General features: G+C 42.2%; 2 protein-coding genes across 2 annotated transcripts in view; both read left to right on the top strand.

Annotated features, from left to right (window-relative positions):
* The window catches only part of LOC120052469 (procollagen galactosyltransferase 2-like), a 31,275-nt gene extending 29,700 nt beyond the window's left edge, over positions 1-1,575 (top strand). Inside the window, exon 12 of the mRNA XM_038999398.1 lies at positions 542-1,575. Within this exon, the coding sequence (XP_038855326.1) occupies positions 542-821 (280 nt within the window). The 3' untranslated portion in view covers positions 822-1,575. The remainder of the gene's footprint in view (positions 1-541) is intronic.
* Positions 1,576-8,636: 7,061 nt separating this feature from the next.
* LOC120052468 (Krueppel-like factor 9) lies at positions 8,637-13,938 on the top strand. Its single transcript, XM_038999397.1, has 2 exons — positions 8,637-8,983; positions 12,088-13,938. Exons 1-2 carry the CDS (start codon positions 8,653-8,655, stop codon positions 12,309-12,311), a joined length of 555 nt encoding a protein of 184 aa, XP_038855325.1. The 5' UTR covers positions 8,637-8,652; the 3' UTR covers positions 12,312-13,938.
* Positions 13,939-18,109: the final 4,171 nt, after the last annotated feature.

Here is an 18,109-nt window from a genome sequence, read left to right as displayed (position 1 = left end):
CAATTCTGAGAGGATCAAACCCTCAGACTAAGTCCTGCCTCTCAGGGTTCAATTCCCTGGGAAGTAATAAAGGCATCAGGTTACTCTCTTTGCGCTGGCACTGTCTAAACGGCTGCAGGGGGGCTGACCTCTGGCTGACAGGGCATGACTGATTGAAGCTGATGTGTCTCGCTCCTCTCCCCTCTCTGCACCTCTCTACAACTCTCTGGCTCCCTTTGATGGCATGTTAAAGTGTCATGATCAGCGCTCCTTTCTGAAGGATGCTGGAAGTCTCTGCCCTACCAGAGTGCTCTCTGATTATGTGTTTCTGACCTCTCTGTGATGCAATCTCTCTCCATGCTTAACTTTGACCAAGTGGTGCTGATTCTGCAGGGCTGAATTACCATACATGACCCTCTCCTTTCTGTACACCTCTATCATTTTGAATGGTGCACAAAATGCACTTTGATGACAGTTTACTATGTCCTCCTCTCTCTCTCCCTTAGTGTGTGATTCTCTTTGATGACGTGTCATATAACCCTCTCCCCCCTCTCTCCATCAGTTCTGACTTCATGTCTCACTTTGAGTCTCGGGACCTGAAGGCCTTCTCCGTGGAACCCCTCCTCCTCTACCCCACCCACTACACGGGCGAGCCAGGCTACGTCAGCGACACAGAGACCTCCACCATCTGGGACGACGAGGCCACCGCCACCGACTGGGACCGCCAGCACCAGCACGCCAGGAAGACAGAACAGCAAGGCCGCATCCACACCGTGGCCCAGAACAGTGTGACGGGAGACTCACCTCCACCCGCTGCCCGCTCCACACGAGACGAACTATGAGGAAGAAGAGATAGACTTGTTTACACACAGACATACACATAGATATACACACACACACACACACACACACACCTGGACGGACACACACTGCACAGGCATGTGCACTACACACACACACTCACACTCACAACCAACTGGATACACACTAAACTACTCCGCTCGGTGCTCTTTCTCATTGGCTATCTGCTGGCTAATGGCATAACAGCAGGCTGAGATGCGAATCCCATTGGCTGCCTGGTGAGGGGCGGAGTGGTCTGTGCACTGAGGAATAGGAAGTGGGCTTCAGGCCCAGGACCCCAGCTTAATTTATTCCCCATGCACTCTACATGACACACACACACACACCTCGGAGAGATGCAGAGAGGGACTGGGGGGGCCTGAAAAACCACACCATGCTGGGACTATATGAGAGAGACTGGGACAAACCGGGACTCTGCAACATGTGGAAGACAGATATTGCTGTTGGCAGTGCAGAGATACAATTCACAAATACATATTTTTTTATTGTTAAAAAGGATTATTATTGTAATTTAAAAATAACAGATGTGGTTTATGGGCAGGAATAAAGTTATCTTACAGCTGTCTGAAAACGTGTTATGTGTGTGTATGTGTGTGCTTCTGTGCATGCAGGCTGGAGACTGACATACTGTACCCAGGAGTACTGTCAATTCCAATGATGTCACTGTCACTCACAGACATACCACATGCATGTGTATGTATATGTCTGCAGAATGTGTATGTGGTGCAAGGCATACACACACACACACACACACACACACACACACACACACACACACACACACACACACACACACACACACACACACACACACACACACACACACACACACACACACACACACACACACACACACACACACACACACACACACATCATTTGCCATCAGATTCTTTCCAAGAGACAGGACAGGCATGATGGAGGACAGTGTTCCTCTGTGGCCTTGTAGTAGTAGTTAGCAGGCTGGCCCTGTTACACACGGATAAGACTACACTCGTCTGGCTTTACACTTTGCTGAGCCTGGCCTTTCATCTAACTGGAGAGGTGGTTGGATAAAGTTCTCAGCTAATAAAACGTCTTGACCAAATGTGTTTTTTTTTCACTCTGCAGTTTGTTTGTGAGTAGGCCACAAACACCTAAGTTATGGCTACAGTGTTTGAATAGACTATATAGACTAGCCTGTGTATTGCTGTTATTTTAATTGTATCACTAATCTAAACTTCTACACTTTTCCCACAACCTTGGGATGCCAACCTCCCTCTGTGTAGCACAGACACATCTCCGGTCAATGTTAACATTTCAGTCTATAACACAGTTCATGTACTGTATGTCACATTTAGTGTCACCTGGTCAGAAAGTAATCCTTGTCATAGCCAAGTCAGGTACTGTATGTATGAACAGGTAGACAAGATACTGAGGCATTCAGCTCACTATTCAGTACAGTACATCATCCCAGGGTGTGCACCATGCCCTGGTTATAGGAACGTATAGGAAATTCCTCTCTGGGTTTTACTGTTCCTGTCTGAAGAGCTATCAGTCAAGAAGGCTCAGGCCTGCAGGGGAAACAGAGAGGAACAGAGAGAGAGAGATAGAAGATGAGAAACTGTCCAGAACAGAGGATTATACAAGACATGATTTTCATAAAGAGACAGGCAGGGCGGATGTGGAGATACGCTTCTGAGCCCTGAAGACCTATGTTGCTGGACAGGAGGAGATGGACAAGGCCACAGTAGCCTACAGTACAGGACAACATTACTGCCCAGTCTGACCATTCACAAACAGCAGCTAGCTATTATGAGGGCCCAGTGCGGTGTTTGTTTGCCTTAATGCTTTACCTAACTGCAGAAATACCTGTGAACATGTTATTCTGTCTGTGTTGACAGTGTCTGTGTCTCATTCAGCAGAAGCAGAAAGAGAGGTCATGCAGAAAGCGAGGCCTTCTGGTCATGAACAGTGATTGAATTGGGAACTCAGAGGTGGAGGAGCCCTATTGGGGGGGGGGGGGTAGGATTAGGGTTGAGCCATGCTCACTGTCATCTGCCATGTCTCTCCACACTTTCTTCATTTCCTAAACCCTAAACCCTAGCCATAACTCTAACCCTAGCTTCATGTCCACACCCTGGCTCAACCCTAACTCTGGCCATAACCAGAACACTTAACCTAGCTTCATGTCCACACCCTGGCTCAACTCTAACTCTGGCCATAACTTTAACGCTGGTTTATTGTACCCTTTTCCTACTTTTCATGCCAAGGTGCAGGTGCCTGGCTCCAGGTAGCTCGGGCTCAATTTAACCACCGGTCATGAGTAATACTGCAAGTTATCATTGATTAGAGTTATTACCTGAATGAGAAGGACAACCAGCCAGGGGATACTGACGGTACTGACTGACTAAGGCCTAAATTCCATCAGATCAAGCATTAACCGGCAATAGCCGACACCCACATAGCTGATGTTTTGACAGGTGTAATTGCGTTGGAGCTGTCAAATCAGTGAGCAGCTGCTCTTCTGATCATTGTCACGAAGCCACACCTGTCCCACTCACATTAGAAGTTCAGAACAAGAGAGTGTTGGCTATATAGAAATAATGATGCTCAAATAATAAATCATTAAACTCCATAATGAGGATTTCTAATAGCCTAATCAAGGTGTAGATTACATCTCACATTCCCGTATGAAATTTTGTAAACAAGGCTGCATGGGATGTTTCTCACAGCCATATTCGCTTTAGGTATAGGGGAGAATGGGGTAAGTTGAGCCAAAGGAGTAAGCTGAGCCCCCCTTGTTTCTAGGAAACCATACACATAATGTATAATTTGACCAAATATTTAGGAAGAGGTCACCATTTCCTGAAGTCTGTGAAGGAAGAAACCACATGGAAAAAGTGGAAAGCAAGTTAAGTCCCAAAAATGGATTTCCACCAAGTAAAATTAATGTATTTTGTTAGAGGTTTAATGATGCTTGTATCTAAACCAAAGTAGATTATTTTAAGATTGTTCTATAAGCTTCAATATGAGGTCATTAACCTAGCATGAAAGTGCATTATTGTAGCTGTGTGGGCTAACATAGTCAAAATGATTGCCTTGGGGTAAGTTGAGCCAATGGCAATAGGTTTTAAGTTAAGCTAATTGAAGCGCTGGGATATGAGGTAACAACAGGGTCTGGCCTATGTTAAAAGTGTTTAAAAAACATACAAAGTGTTTGTTAGGTGTTAAGCTTGTACTAAAATATGCTTAAAATGATTAAAAAACTATTGTGATTGTGTTGAACTGTGTTTGAGAAATAAAGATAGACATGGTTTTAAAAGGAAGTGGTACAAAATGTGTCAATTTACCCCACTCTCCCCCAATGCTAGGGGCCCCTTGTGGATTTGACAGCTCTAATGCAGTTCCACCTCTGACAAAACAAAACAACCTTTATGTGGTTGTCGGCTAGCTCGGATCTGATCAAATCTAGCTCTAAATCAACAACGGCTTGGGTCACTTACTAGTAGTCCTCTGTGCATTCAACGACCATATAGTACAAGGTTGCATTCTGTTTATTAAAATACTTTGGTTCACTCTCAAGCTGTGGTTATAAAGTGCTGTCAGGCAAAACACATGAAGATACTCACCGAAAAAGGCATTTGCAGGCCTACAGAGCCGTTCACAGAGCTTTGGGGGGATATTTATTTTCTTTAACAACACAATCACTGATCACACATTGTAAGAAAGCTAGTGCCAGTGACTTCTAGGCCTACTAACTAGAGATGATTAAAATCAGGGGGAAGTGTGGCTATCAGCTGATCATAGCGAATGATGATGTAAATCTTCTAGCTAGCTAGATATCTATGCTATCGAAACAAACTCGTTTTTACTGCTCCTGGCATCTAGTTTTACAAAGCCACCTGATCCCGCGAGCTTGATAGCGAAGTGTGAGTCAGTCTGGTATTTACGTCGCTGACTAAACTCCACTCCATGGTGAAGGGAGTTTCTGATGAACTGGAGCAGAGACAGAGATGTGAATATAATGACGCCCTAACAATTAGATTCGTTGTCCACTCCTGACTATTCCTCTTTCTTTAGATTGGTGGATACATCTCGTTATTTTTATACTTTTTTGAATATTCGATGAGGGGTGTTGACATCAACCACCTGTATTCAATGGAGATGTTATGCTACTAGCCTCATGCCATAAATATGCATAGCCATCTTGAGAAAACTTTCTCAAAGTTTGCCGGGATGCCAAGTGTCCTACTTATATCAGTACACTCTTAACAACCTAAGTAAGTATTACGGAACTTCTATTCAACCAAATAAACCTCATGTAGCAAATAAGCCATAACATTTTTTGTTGACCAAATTCGACACTCTCTCATTGATCTCTATATAAAAACTCCTCGTTTGGTGAGCTCTCATTGACCTCCATACAAAAACTCCTCGCTTGGTGAGCGCTCATTGACCTCTACACAAAAACCCCTCGTTTGGTGAGCTCTCATTGACCTCCATACAAAAACTCCTCGCTTGGTGAGCGCTCATTGACCTCTACACAAAAACCCCTCGTTTGGTGAGCTCTCATCGACCTCTATACAAAAACTCCTCGCTTGGTGAGCGCTCATTGACCTCTATACAAAAACTCCTCGCTTGGTGAGCTCTCATTGACCTCTATACAAAAACTCCTCGCTTGGTGAGCTCTCATTGACCTCTATACGAAAACTTCTCGCTTGGTGAGCTCTCATTGACTTCCATACAAAGCTCCTCGCTTGGTGAGCTCTCATTGACCTCAATACAAAAACTCCTCGCTTGGTGAGCTCTCATTGACTTCCATACAAAGCTCCTCGCTTGGTGAGCTCTCATTGACCTCAATACAAAAACTCCTCGCTTGGTGAGCTCTCATTAACCTCTATACAAAACCCCCTCGGTTGAGGAGCTCTCCTTGAACTCCATACAAAAACTCCTCGCTTGGTGAGCTCTCATTGACCTCCATACAAAAACCCCTCGTTTGGTGAGCTCTCCTTGACCTCCATACAAAAACCCCTCGTTTGAGGAGCTCTCAATGCCACCTGCTGGAGAAGACAGATTTTTGGCCCAGTTATACCTCCCACTTAGCCTCTTCCTCTCTAGCAGAGACCAGGCTTTGATGAATTCAGCTCAGACATCGATTCGCCCAAGATCAATACAAGAAAATTATAATGATGCAACGCTTACCTTGTACCTACGTTTGTCCTCTAATTGAGTGCCTTTCTTTGTTTGCTGAAATCCATACTTTTTCCATAAACATTAATCAAATACAATCACCTTCCTTGTTGAGATTCAAATGGCACATGCGCATTTGCTCTGAGTTACCATCTAAGAGCAACAGCAATCAGGGGCAGACTGGGACAAAAAATGTTCTCTGGCATTTTAGCCACACCAGCCCACCTCACCACGCATGTGACACATAACATAGGCAGTACACTGTACCAGTGACCAGTGAAAAACATAGCCTTCCACTTTTTTTAACCAGCTCATGTAAAAACACAGATACAACTCACCACTATAACTGTGCCTCTGTTACCTCCTTGTTGTGCAGTCTGACTCTGTATCTTCTCTGCTGTCACTCCCAAGTGTAAATTGCTATTACATATAAAGCCAACATATTAAGGAACTGTCAGTATATCCGCGTCTCTATGTTTTCTTCCTACCTTCACTCACCACTGAGCTGTCTCTGCTAAGCCTAGCATCCTTTCCCACGGCACTGTACAAGAAGACCATGACACGCCCCCCCCACCCCCCCATCTGAAGGGTTAATTACTATTACATATATAGAGCCAAAATTTTAAAACAGTCAAATATTAAAACTCTCGCTCTGTTCTCCCGACCTCCACTGCACTTGACTACTGCAGCAGCAGCAGCTGAGCTGTCTGTGGTGCTAAGCCTAGCATCACTGGGACCAGAAGACTAGGGGACCACACTGTCTGTGGTGCTAAGCCTAGCATCACTGGGACCAGAAGACTAGGGGGCCACACTGTCTGTGGTGCTATGCCTAGCATCACTGGGACCAGAAGACCAGGGGGCCACACTGTCTGTGCTGGGCCCAGCTATCTCCAAGAGTAACACTTTATTTAAGGATCATAATAAACAGGCATTTATAAGGCATTTACAAACCGTTTGCTCATTATTTATTAATCATTACTCCCACATTTGTAAATGTTAGTAAGCTGGTTATTCACACATGTATATATATTTCCTTAAGCCCCCTGGTTTGTGTGCTTATTCTTTACCAGTTACTGAAGGAATGTCTACCAATGGCATGTCCATCTTTTTGTGCAAAATTTCACTGGTCACTCAAAACATTTATAAAGTATTTATAACATGTAAATAGCACTCACTTTAGGGAATGCAAAAATACTTTACTAATGAGTAGTAAATTGTTTGTTAATGTGGGGGTAATGATTAATAAATGGTGAACACACAATTTATAAATGCCTTATAAATGGTTTATTACAGACCCTTAAAATAAAGTGTTTCACATCCTAGTTGTGAATGAATAAACACATATATTAGACAAAGAAGAAAATCACTGAATAAATGTTATATATACACTGAACAAAAATATAAATGCAACATAGTAAAATCTTTAACATTGTTGTGAGTTACAGTTCATAAAAGGAAATCAGTCAATTGAAATAAATTCATCAGGCCCTGATCTATGGATTTCACATGACTGGACAGGGGGAGTTTTTCCCCCACAAAAGGGCTTTATTACAGACAGAAATACTCCTCAGCATCCCCCCAGCCCTCCTCAGACAATCCCGCAGGTGAAGAAACCGGATGTGGAGGTCCTGGCTGGCGTGGTTACACTTGGTCTGCGGTTGTGAGGCCGGTTGGACGTACCGCCAAATTCTCTAAAACGATATTGGAGGTGGCTTATGGTAAACAAATGAACAGTCAATTCTCTGGCAACAGCTCTGGTGGACATTCATGCAGTCAGCATTCCAATTGCATGTTCCCGCAAAACTTGAGATATCTGTGGCATTGTGTTGTGTGACAAAACTGCACATTTTAGAATGGCCTTTTATTGTCCCCAGCACAGGGTGCTGTGTAATGATCATGCTGTTTAATCAGTTTCTTGAAATGCGGTGGATGGATTATCTTGGCAAAGGAGAAAATGCACATTGAGCAATTATTATGCATTAATTCAGTGTTTTGTTGAAAAATATGATGACTTGCATTTAATAAAAAGCAGCCCGAAATGCCAGATGGTCTGATCCATTTTTAGCCCAGCGGGCCTGTCTAACTTGGGTTTTTTGCTCAAAATGATCATTATCTGGCTAATAATGGAGGCCTCATGGAAAAGAATGGGCTGGTGTGTTAGAAATGCCAGGGTCAATTTTTCGTCCCAGTCAGACCCTGCTTGATCCACATTTGGTGCAATGTGTGAGAAATTGAGGAAGGTTGACATTGTTGGTTTATTGCACAAGTGATAGATTTTGTATTAGTTTGTCCAGTGCCATTTAAGAAACTAGACATTAATTGTGAAGGCAGTGAAAAGATTTTTGGATCTCCAGGACTTCACGGCCTAAACATTACGGGGAATATTGAATGATGTCTCCCTCTTTCATGCTCCTGAAGCTGTGTAAAGATCTGAGTATACATTTGAATCCGACTGAAAGAGTACATTTTAGTTTTTTGTTTACTTGTGGAAAATTAGGAGTATGCTTTTCCCCCTTCCCAGATGATTTATGATAGTTGCAGTGTTCCCCCCATCCAGTAGGTGGCGGCATGCACATCTAACGTATGTTTGAGGGACCAACGTAATCCCATAGAAGAAGAAGAAATAGAAGATTCAACATCATGGCCGTTGCCGGGGTTATTGATGAGCATGGAAGGTTTCAGCCTATGTTGGCCTTGCAGGATTATAATAGTTCTTCATTTGGAGGAATTGATACAGACATCAACATCTCATGCGGGGAAAGCGGCTACAACACGATGTCCGATTCCACCAATCCAACCCCGACGCCTGTATCCATACTCGCGCGCATATCGCTCATGCCAGGTGGTGAGCGACACGGATTATCGCACTCTCCAATTGTTAAAAAGAAGCGACATGTTTGTACATTTGATGGCTGTGTCAGGGCCTACGGAAAATTGTCTCACCTGAAGTCGCATATAAGGACACATACAGGTATGTGCGAAGCTTAGCAGTACGTTTACATGCTGACCACACCGGCCTGGATGCGTGCGCGAGTTTTGCTAAATAAATGCACACATACACGTTATTCAATCATTTCATCCAAACTGCTCGCACGAGTCAATGATCGTCTGTGTAGCCAAGAGCTAAAGTAGAACTTGGTTCTATTTTAAACGCTTGATGTGCTGCAAGTCCTGTCTCTCCCATCTCATTGTTTTTTAGGAACATATACCAATGCGGGTGATTTGAAAGATAAAGGTCCACACTTAGGGTTGCCAACTTTTTCACTACCAAATAACGGACAAAATGTGGCGTGCCAGTGCACGGTGCCACGGCGGCGTGGGTATGGTGTTGTGTGAATGAATATACAGTATATTCTTATTCAATTGGAAAGGAAATGCATTTTTATATTCCATTTGGTCTATAACTTTACTAAAACTGTATCATTATGTAAACTTGTGACTAAACCTCAAAATAAATTATCAAAGAAATCACAATTAGGACCTTTTACAACAAAAAAGAAAACATTTCAAATGCAAAAGAGGAAAAGAGGGCCATGAGTCACCCACCAAGTCTTTTTCCATTGATATTTTTTTGCTGCTCTTGACTGATTCTAGCAGTTTTGCATAGCCAAAGAGAACCCTTACATGACAAGTCACAGTTCACAGATATTTGAAGTTAATATTTGATCAGCTCTGTGCTGCATCTTTTTCTTGAGTGTGATCATTTAATGGTCATCAGAGAAAATCCTCTACAAAGACATTTGAGCCTGGCACACTGAGGACAAATGAGACAATTCTGAACACGTTGATCAAGTTGGTTTTTCCTAGGTTTTGGAAAACTGCCACCTACTTCTCACTGGTGGATTTTGTGGTATCCTGTCTGGATTTCCTCCCGGATAGCACTAAACTCTTCATAGAGTTGGTCCATACTGACTGTCTCTGTCATTTTGGGGGCAATCACCACCTGTTCCAGGTCAGTGAAGGAGAGCTCCCCATAGAGGCCAATCGGTTTCAGTTTCACCATTACATTTCCTGGTGAGAAATCAAACCACTTGTCAATGTATGTAATGACAGTGTCATAGAACGTAAGTCCTGTTGCTACTTGGACATTTGTGCTGACACTTGTTTGTCCATCAGCTGCTTGGTCTGGTATCCAAAAACGCTGTCCTGTTTCCACTGAAGCATCTTCATTTTGGACTTCCTCGTAAACATCTGTGATGCAGAGTGTTGTTTCCTCCAGGTTTTTTACGCGTTGGACAAAAACACACCCCACGTTGTGGAGAAAGCACAGATAAATCTCAGCAGCTTCCGTTTTTTCTTCATACTTAAAAGTACTCTTAAGTGCCACAGGACAGGTCTCCCCAAGGGACCTGAAGTACGAAGTAAGAGCTGGCCAGCTTCGCAGGAGACGATCGACAGCTGGGTGAAGAGAGAGCCACCGTGTGCAAACATGTCGCAGAATTTCACACCACTCAATGTCTCAACAAAGGCAAAAAATGCACGCAGTTCCTCTCTTCAGGAAGCAGATACTGAGAAGTGGCTGTAGATCTTTAAAACAATTGCCTCAATATCCACTGACAGCTGATCGCAGGCGTGCTTGCAGGCATTATGAGCTATGTGAGCTGGGCAATTAGCTTTCAGAATGCGATTGTTGGCACTGCTCAATAACTGGTAAACGGAGTGGTGTTTTTCAAAGTTGACATTGCACATCCCAGTCTATGCAGCAGATAATGCCAATCTCCAGTTCATGCTTTTCCAGACACATCAAGCTCTGATGAACTATGTCATTTGCAGTTTCATCACTGTCTTTATAAAAGTCAAGTAACTTGCACTGCACTCCATCAGACAGAGAGAAATATCTCACACATACTGGAAACATGTTTCTATTTCCCTTGTTGGAGGCATCACTGAGAAATACACGAGCTCACCTTCGGTCAGGGACAGATCTTCCAAAATATCCCACACAGTCTTTGGTCCTAAAACATTCATTGGAATCATCTCAGCTTTCGTTCTTCCCAAGTGCATCTTCTTCACAACATTTGAGTCGTGAAACAAAGCACCGTTGAGCTTAACAAGACAGTCGGTGCTGTTGTAGCTGAGTCCATGTTTAACTGTATGGTACACATACGAGGCTGTGATTTTTGTCATTTTCCGCAGTAGACGTCACGAAGAATGTGCCGATATTGCTAGCACGTTTAGCTAGCATGGCCTTCTTGTGCATTTATGTGGATGCATGCTGAGTTAGGTCATTCTCCCCTCCATGGCCAATTTGAGAATTCCCAATGGCATAAAGTACAGAAAGCTTTCGTCGAGTCACCACTTAACCCACATCTTTTTTGCTTCCCATTGTTTGTTGTAGTAGCTGCACAGTCTTTTTTCAGGTTTATCCATATTTCCTTGACATGCCAAACTGACCGAACAACAACAAATTACTTTGCAGGAATTGGCGCATTTACGCTATACTGTGATCGGATGAATATACGGGACAAGGGAGGTCCTGTATGAGACAAACCAATTTAGCCCAATATAAGGGATTCCCGGCTAATACGGGACCGTTGGCAAACCTATCCACACTCCAGTCCAGTTGGTTGCCAACGGCCATATAAAATCCACAGAAGAAAGCAACTAAAGGAGGAGAGATTACTAAAAACTGACTAGGCTTCCCCTTTTATCTGTTCATTAATTGTCAAAGTAGAGAACACAATTTTGTTTGACTCAAAGTTGGGCAAAATTATATAAAGATCCAGCAAAAAAGAGGAAATTGTACAAGCTAGCTAGCTAAATGTCCATGAATGCTTCAGATATTTTGACCTGTCCCCAAATGAATATAGGTGGTTCAGAGTTAGTTTTGCTATTTAAACCTGCGTGTCCTGATCACGTCTGGTGTGGATGGACAGAATCAACATGCGCCCAATGGTGGACGGGGGCGCGCCTGGTCTAGTCAGCATGTTGACCTCCATTGGTCATCTATTAGCCTACAGTCCAATGTAATGGATGACCGAGCAATCGAGGCTATGCTTACCATGTGTGTGCATCGCATACAGAGTAGCAAGTATGTTGGTTGTGAATAATAACTGTTTCTTCATCCCATCCCAGGTGAGAAGCCCTACAACTGCTCCTGGCCCGACTGTGACAAGAAGTTCTCCCGTTCTGATGAACAAATCCGCCACCTGCGGACTCACACGGGCGAGAAACAGTTCCAGTGCCCACTGTGTGCCATGCGCTTCATGCGAAGCGACCACCTGCTTAAGCATGCCCGCCGCCACCCTGGCTTCGAACCATCCATGATCAGCCACAAGGGCAACCCAATAATGGACTAAAGGAGCCTAACTGTACTCCTTATAGTCCAAGGACATTACATGCTGTTTAAAGGCAAATTGGCTCTGGAAGCCAAAACAGCCAAATACTCAATCTAAACGTGAATTGATTCTCAATACGGTTCTAGAAACATAAATCCCTTTATTTTCATTTCACAAATACTCACTGTTTTAACTGGTTTTAACAGTTGCAGCTGACAGTATGTTTTTTTTCAGTGACAACACGTTTGTGGCGTCCTTCTGTTTACACACAGGTGTTCGGAGACAGATTGCTAATGGGCACAGGTAGTCCACTCAGTCTTCTGTCTTTTCCGTAAACAAGCACTAACATAGAAATAAGGCTGTGTGGGAACCCTAACCCTATGTAATTGAACTGTGAGTCATGATCAAGGGCTACCATAAAGGGGGGGAGGTAGGGCCTGGGGTGTATTCATTAGTCAGATTTAATAGAAAAATGTTTGGTATGTTGCAAAACATTTTGCAACAGTTTACTCCAAACAGAAAATGTTTTGAAATGAAAACAAGTTTCTGTTGGACAAATTCAGGTAGGCCCCTTCCTGTTTGGTTCTGTTTAGTTCCTGGAGTAAACGGTAACCGTTGCAAAACATTTTGCAACAGACCAAACGTTTTGCAATTGAATCTGACTAATGGTTGGACCCCTGGTCAGACCAATGGATCTCCACTGGAAGCAAAGGTGCGGGATAGGAGAGGAAGAGGTTCTGTAGCCATGCCCTGGTCCCAGATCTGTCTTAAGACAACTCCTTTGACTATTGTCATGATGCCATACATTCATGTTTGGCTTGACAAGGACCACACGTGGCACAGCAGAGTTGGCTAAATCACACATACAGATGGGACTTGGCTACTGTAGCCTACTTCACTCAGCCTGTCTCATAACTCGTATTATTGATGATCAATACCCACTGGTTAGGTTTCGTTAATGCTAAGATAATAGGTAATGTTTAAGTTTTGTACGTTTTATAGCTTTTGGTATAGTGGAGATAATAGTAAGATTACTGTGGATAGCAATTGTTTATGGAACAGTTCTTATATTTGGTAAACTTACTGCTGGTACTGTACTATAGATATGTTAAACCGTTTGTGTGTTAAACTGAGCTCTGAGCTCAATAATGGCACTAAGTTTTTTTATGATTTATTTTATCCCTTTGGTGCAATTTTCACAAGTATGTTGTACATTTTCACAACGCTTTGTACCAAACTCAAAACAGATCATCAAAAAGGCAGTTTCACAAGTCTTAGCACATTATTCGATTGACTAAGTACAACGCAATCATACAGTCCGTTTTTCATCTAGAAATACATGTTCGTAATTGCCTTTCACAATGCAATGCTCACATTACTTTTGATATGATTGTCTTCTCATTTGTTTAAATACATTTAATTGACTTAATCAGACTGCTCTTAATTGATAATCACTTAACCATTTGGTAAACCTATATAATGGTTTGTCTGCAACATTTTGAGAATAATGAATGTATGTTTAAGGTATGAACATAAAGTATGATATACTGTAATGTAATATTATGAATGATTTTACTTCAGTAAGTTCAAATAAATCTGATATTAAGATCAGATGTATTGTATGTAATGCATCCCCTATACAGTAAACATGTATCCAAAATGAAGTTGCTGGGGTCTTTGTGTGGTGTTTCAAACTGCTTTCTAATATTGCATTGGCCAACACAGTACTGTAGTACCGTAACATATGCAATTTACGTAGCAGAAGTTTTTAACCAAAGCAACAAGTGAGTCCACACATTATTGTAGGTGACCCCAGTGAGAATTGAACCCACCACTCTGCTGTTGCTAGTGCCATGCTCTTACTACGTAACCCACACAGGACCACTAAAATACATGACCACAATACAGGTGGAAGGTGTATGATCGACACCCCCATGAGAGTACCACCCTCCTCCAGGTCATGAATGAGGCAAGCAATGACGTCAATCCAGACCTATGACAGGCTTGGATTCGCCTTGCCAAAACGTTTTTTCCTCAGGTGCATGAACAACGAGCATGTTACAGAAGCGAATTATGTTGATGAGAACCTATGGCCAAATGCTCAAGACAGACTTGATTCAAACTAGTGCCTGCTAAATGTCATGTTTCTTTCATTTGATAATTATATCTGAAACATTGATTTCTAAAATAAATGTATTGATCGTGAGATGTTTTCAATGATCACACATGGGATAGAAAGATTCATTTAACATTGATAGTGCGAGTATTGACAAATGTGAATTGTAATTTACTGTTCTGTAGAAGATTATTCAAAAGGGCAATTTGTACATTTACAGTGTACAAAACATTAGGAACACCTGCTCTTTTTATGACAGACTGGCCAAGTGAAAGCTATGAACCCTTATTGATGTCACTTCAATCTGAATCCGTGTAGGAGAGGAGACATGTTAAAGAAGGGTTTTTAAGCCATGAGACATGAACTGTGTATGTGTGCCATTCAGGGGGTGAATAGGTAAGACAAGATTTAAGTGCCTTTGAATGTGGTATGGTAGCAGCACCGGTTTGAGTGCATCAAGAACTGCAACGCTGCTGGGTTTCACACAACAGTTTCCAGTGTGTATCAAGCAACCCAGTATCACAGATTGTGAAACACACAAATTGCTTATTGGAAATGTGGAAAAGTATTTTTTTGTGTGCAGTACACGATTTTGTATACAGTGCATTACAATCACAGATAAAGACAGTCGGTTAACTTCTTATGGCTGGGGGCAGTATTGAGTAGCTTGGATGAATAAGGTGCCCAGAGGTGCCCAGAGTAAACTGCCTGCTCCTCAGTCCCAGTTGCTAATATATGCATATTATTAGTATATTTGGATAGAAAACACTCTGAAGTTTCTAAAACTGTTTGAATGATGTCTGTGAGTATAACAGAACTCATATGGCAGGCAAAACCCTGAGAAAAAATCCAACCAGGAAGTGGGAAATCTGAGATTGGTCGATTTTCAACTCAGCCCCTATTGAAGATACAGTGGGATATTGGTCATGTTACACTTCCTAAGGCTTCCACTAGATGTCAACCGTCTTTAGAAACTTGTTTGAGGCTTCTACTGTAAAGGGGGGCTGAATGAGAGGGAATTGAGTCAGAAGTCTGGCAGAGTGCCAGGAGCTGGTCATGCGCATTCACGTAAGAGGTAGCTCCCATTCCATTTGCTTTTTCTGAAGACAAAGAAATTCTCCGGTTGGAACATTATTGAAGATTTATGTTAAAAACATCCTAAAGATTGATTCTATACATCGTTTGACATGTTTCTACGGACTGTAACGGAACTTTTTGACATTTCGCCTGCAACTAGTGAACGCGCTTCGTGAGTTTTGATTTGTTTACCAAACGCGCTAACAAAAGTAGCTATTTGGACATAAATGATGGACATTATCGAACAAATCAAACATTTAATGTGGAACTGGGATTCCATTCTCATGAAGATCATCAAAGGTAAGTGAATATTTATAATGTTATTTCTGACTTCTGTTGACTGCACAATATATATTTTTGTCTTGATTGGGCTCTGAGCGCCGACCTCAGATTATTGCATGGTTTGCTTTTTCCGTAAAGCTTTTTTGAAATCTGACACAGCGGTTGCATTAAGGAGAAGTGGATCTAAAATTCCATGTATAACACTTCTATCTTTGATCAACGTTTATTATGAGTATTTCTGGAAATTGATGTGGCTCTCTGCAAAATCACTGGATGTTTTTGGAACTACTGATCATAACGCACCAATGTATACTGAGATTTTTTTATATAAATATGAACTTTACCGAACAAAACATACATAAATTGTGTAACATGAAGTCCTATGAGTGTCATCTGATAAAGATCATCAAAGGTTAGTGATTAATTTTATCTCTATTTCTGCTTTTTGTGACTCCTGTCTTTGGCTGGAAAAATGTCTGTGTTTTTCTGTGATTTGGCGGTGACCTAACATAATCGTTTGTGGTGCTTTCGCTGTAAAGCCTTTTTGAAATCGGACACTGGTGGGATTAACAACAAGATTACCTTTAAAATGGTATAAGATACTTGTATGTTTGAGGAATTTTAATTATGAGATTTCTGTTGTTTGAATTTGGCGCCCTGCACTTTCACTGGCTGTTGTCATATGGATCCCGTTAACGGGATCGCAGCCATAAGAAGTTTTAAGACAGAAACGATAGGAGGGTGGTTGGTTGGGGAGAATGGGTGGGCGTTAACAAAGGTTGTGTGTTCGAATCTCATCATGATGAACTTCACAGGGTGGTGAAAGTGCAAGGTGATGAGCTTGATGTGACTTTCCAATAAATATCGAGGGTCTTATTCTGGTGACATGATCATCGATGCTGGGCTGCTGTTTGACAAATAAAACTACATCTCACTCTTTTGTCCATAATAATCTAATGTAGGCTATACTGCACCCTGCTGGCTAGAGTGCACATGCCAATACCAGAGTGGGCACATTTTTGGTGAGAAAACCATCAGTAGAGTTGAACGTGATGGAAACCCATTTAACTTGTTTTTTTTTTTATTCGGTACATGGGAATTTAACGGCAAAAGGTATTTAAGTGCACTACATCATCACGCACAGCCTTTTATATGAAACAAGTCAATTTGATGGAATCACATCTCTGGTGGGAAAATGCGCATTTTGTTTTTATGCAGATTTGAGAATATTCACATGAAAATCTGTCATCCATTGAATGGAAACCTAGCTATTGTATCACTAATTTATGGTAAAGAAATGACCAAGTAGATAGTAATAACCCATTTATGCTACTTGTTTGTACCAGAATAATAATTGGAAGTATCGTTCAACTCCGTAAATCTTATAAGTTGTTAAAGGGTCTAACAAATAAACAACATCATAGTAATGATCATTTATTTAGGTAGAGAATTTTGGCAGTGAAGACACACACAGAAACTGAGTTCATGAGAGAAAATTCACAAGTGTTGCATGAGAATCAACACAGGGAGAATCGACCACAGTACCTCTTGCCCAGCATTTAGTACTGAATGACCAATAACAGACCAGTACACTGCTCAGTGAGATGGCCAGAATGTCAGTATTAGAGAATGAGCGTTATAGTAATAACCAGTGTGATGGAGAGAATAGGTATGAAACATAGGAGTGTATATGGTAGGGACCACAGTAGGGACCGGTTTCACTGTGTGGGTTAGACAGGTGGGGTGGAGGTGTTAATGCTGGTTAGGCAGTGTGTGGGAGCCGGTATCTGTGGGATTCCGTTAAAAGGTGGGTGAGTGTCGGTGTGTAGAGGCCTAGGCACAGGAGGAACTGAATTAGTGTCAGTGTGGGCTAGTGTGAAAATCTAATTCATATCGTTTGTGACAAACTATTGGGGGTGAGTGTTTGGGTGAGGCTCGGTGCACAGGGAGCTGGCTGTTCAGAATGTTGTAGATAGAATGCCTATTCTGAATGACAGTCTGTTCTGCACAGTACATTTCTAACTGAACATCCTGTAAAATGCTCGGCACACTTTACAGTTTATGCAAACGGAGTATAACTCCGTACGTGAATGTCGTTTTTTGTCACAAAATGTGTGGCTCTGTGTAGTATGTAGGCCTGTCCACGTTGCTTGCTACGCAGATGTTCTCCACTCAAAGTTTGAAACGGAATGTATTATTTCTTGCGCCACACTGTTTGAAATGGAACCAGAAACATAGATTTTGTTCCTCTTTCGGCACAAAGTTCACAAAATAATTAACTTGACATCTATCAATTTAAACTGCTGTAAGAAATAAGCACCAGTGCTGCTATAAATCCGTAGAA

Source organism: Salvelinus namaycush, chromosome 8, assembly GCF_016432855.1.
Source record: "Salvelinus namaycush isolate Seneca chromosome 8, SaNama_1.0, whole genome shotgun sequence".
NCBI lineage: Eukaryota > Metazoa > Chordata > Actinopteri > Salmoniformes > Salmonidae > Salvelinus > Salvelinus namaycush.
Note: the sequence above shows the minus strand (reverse complement) of the source record. Positions and strands in the feature narration are given on the sequence as shown.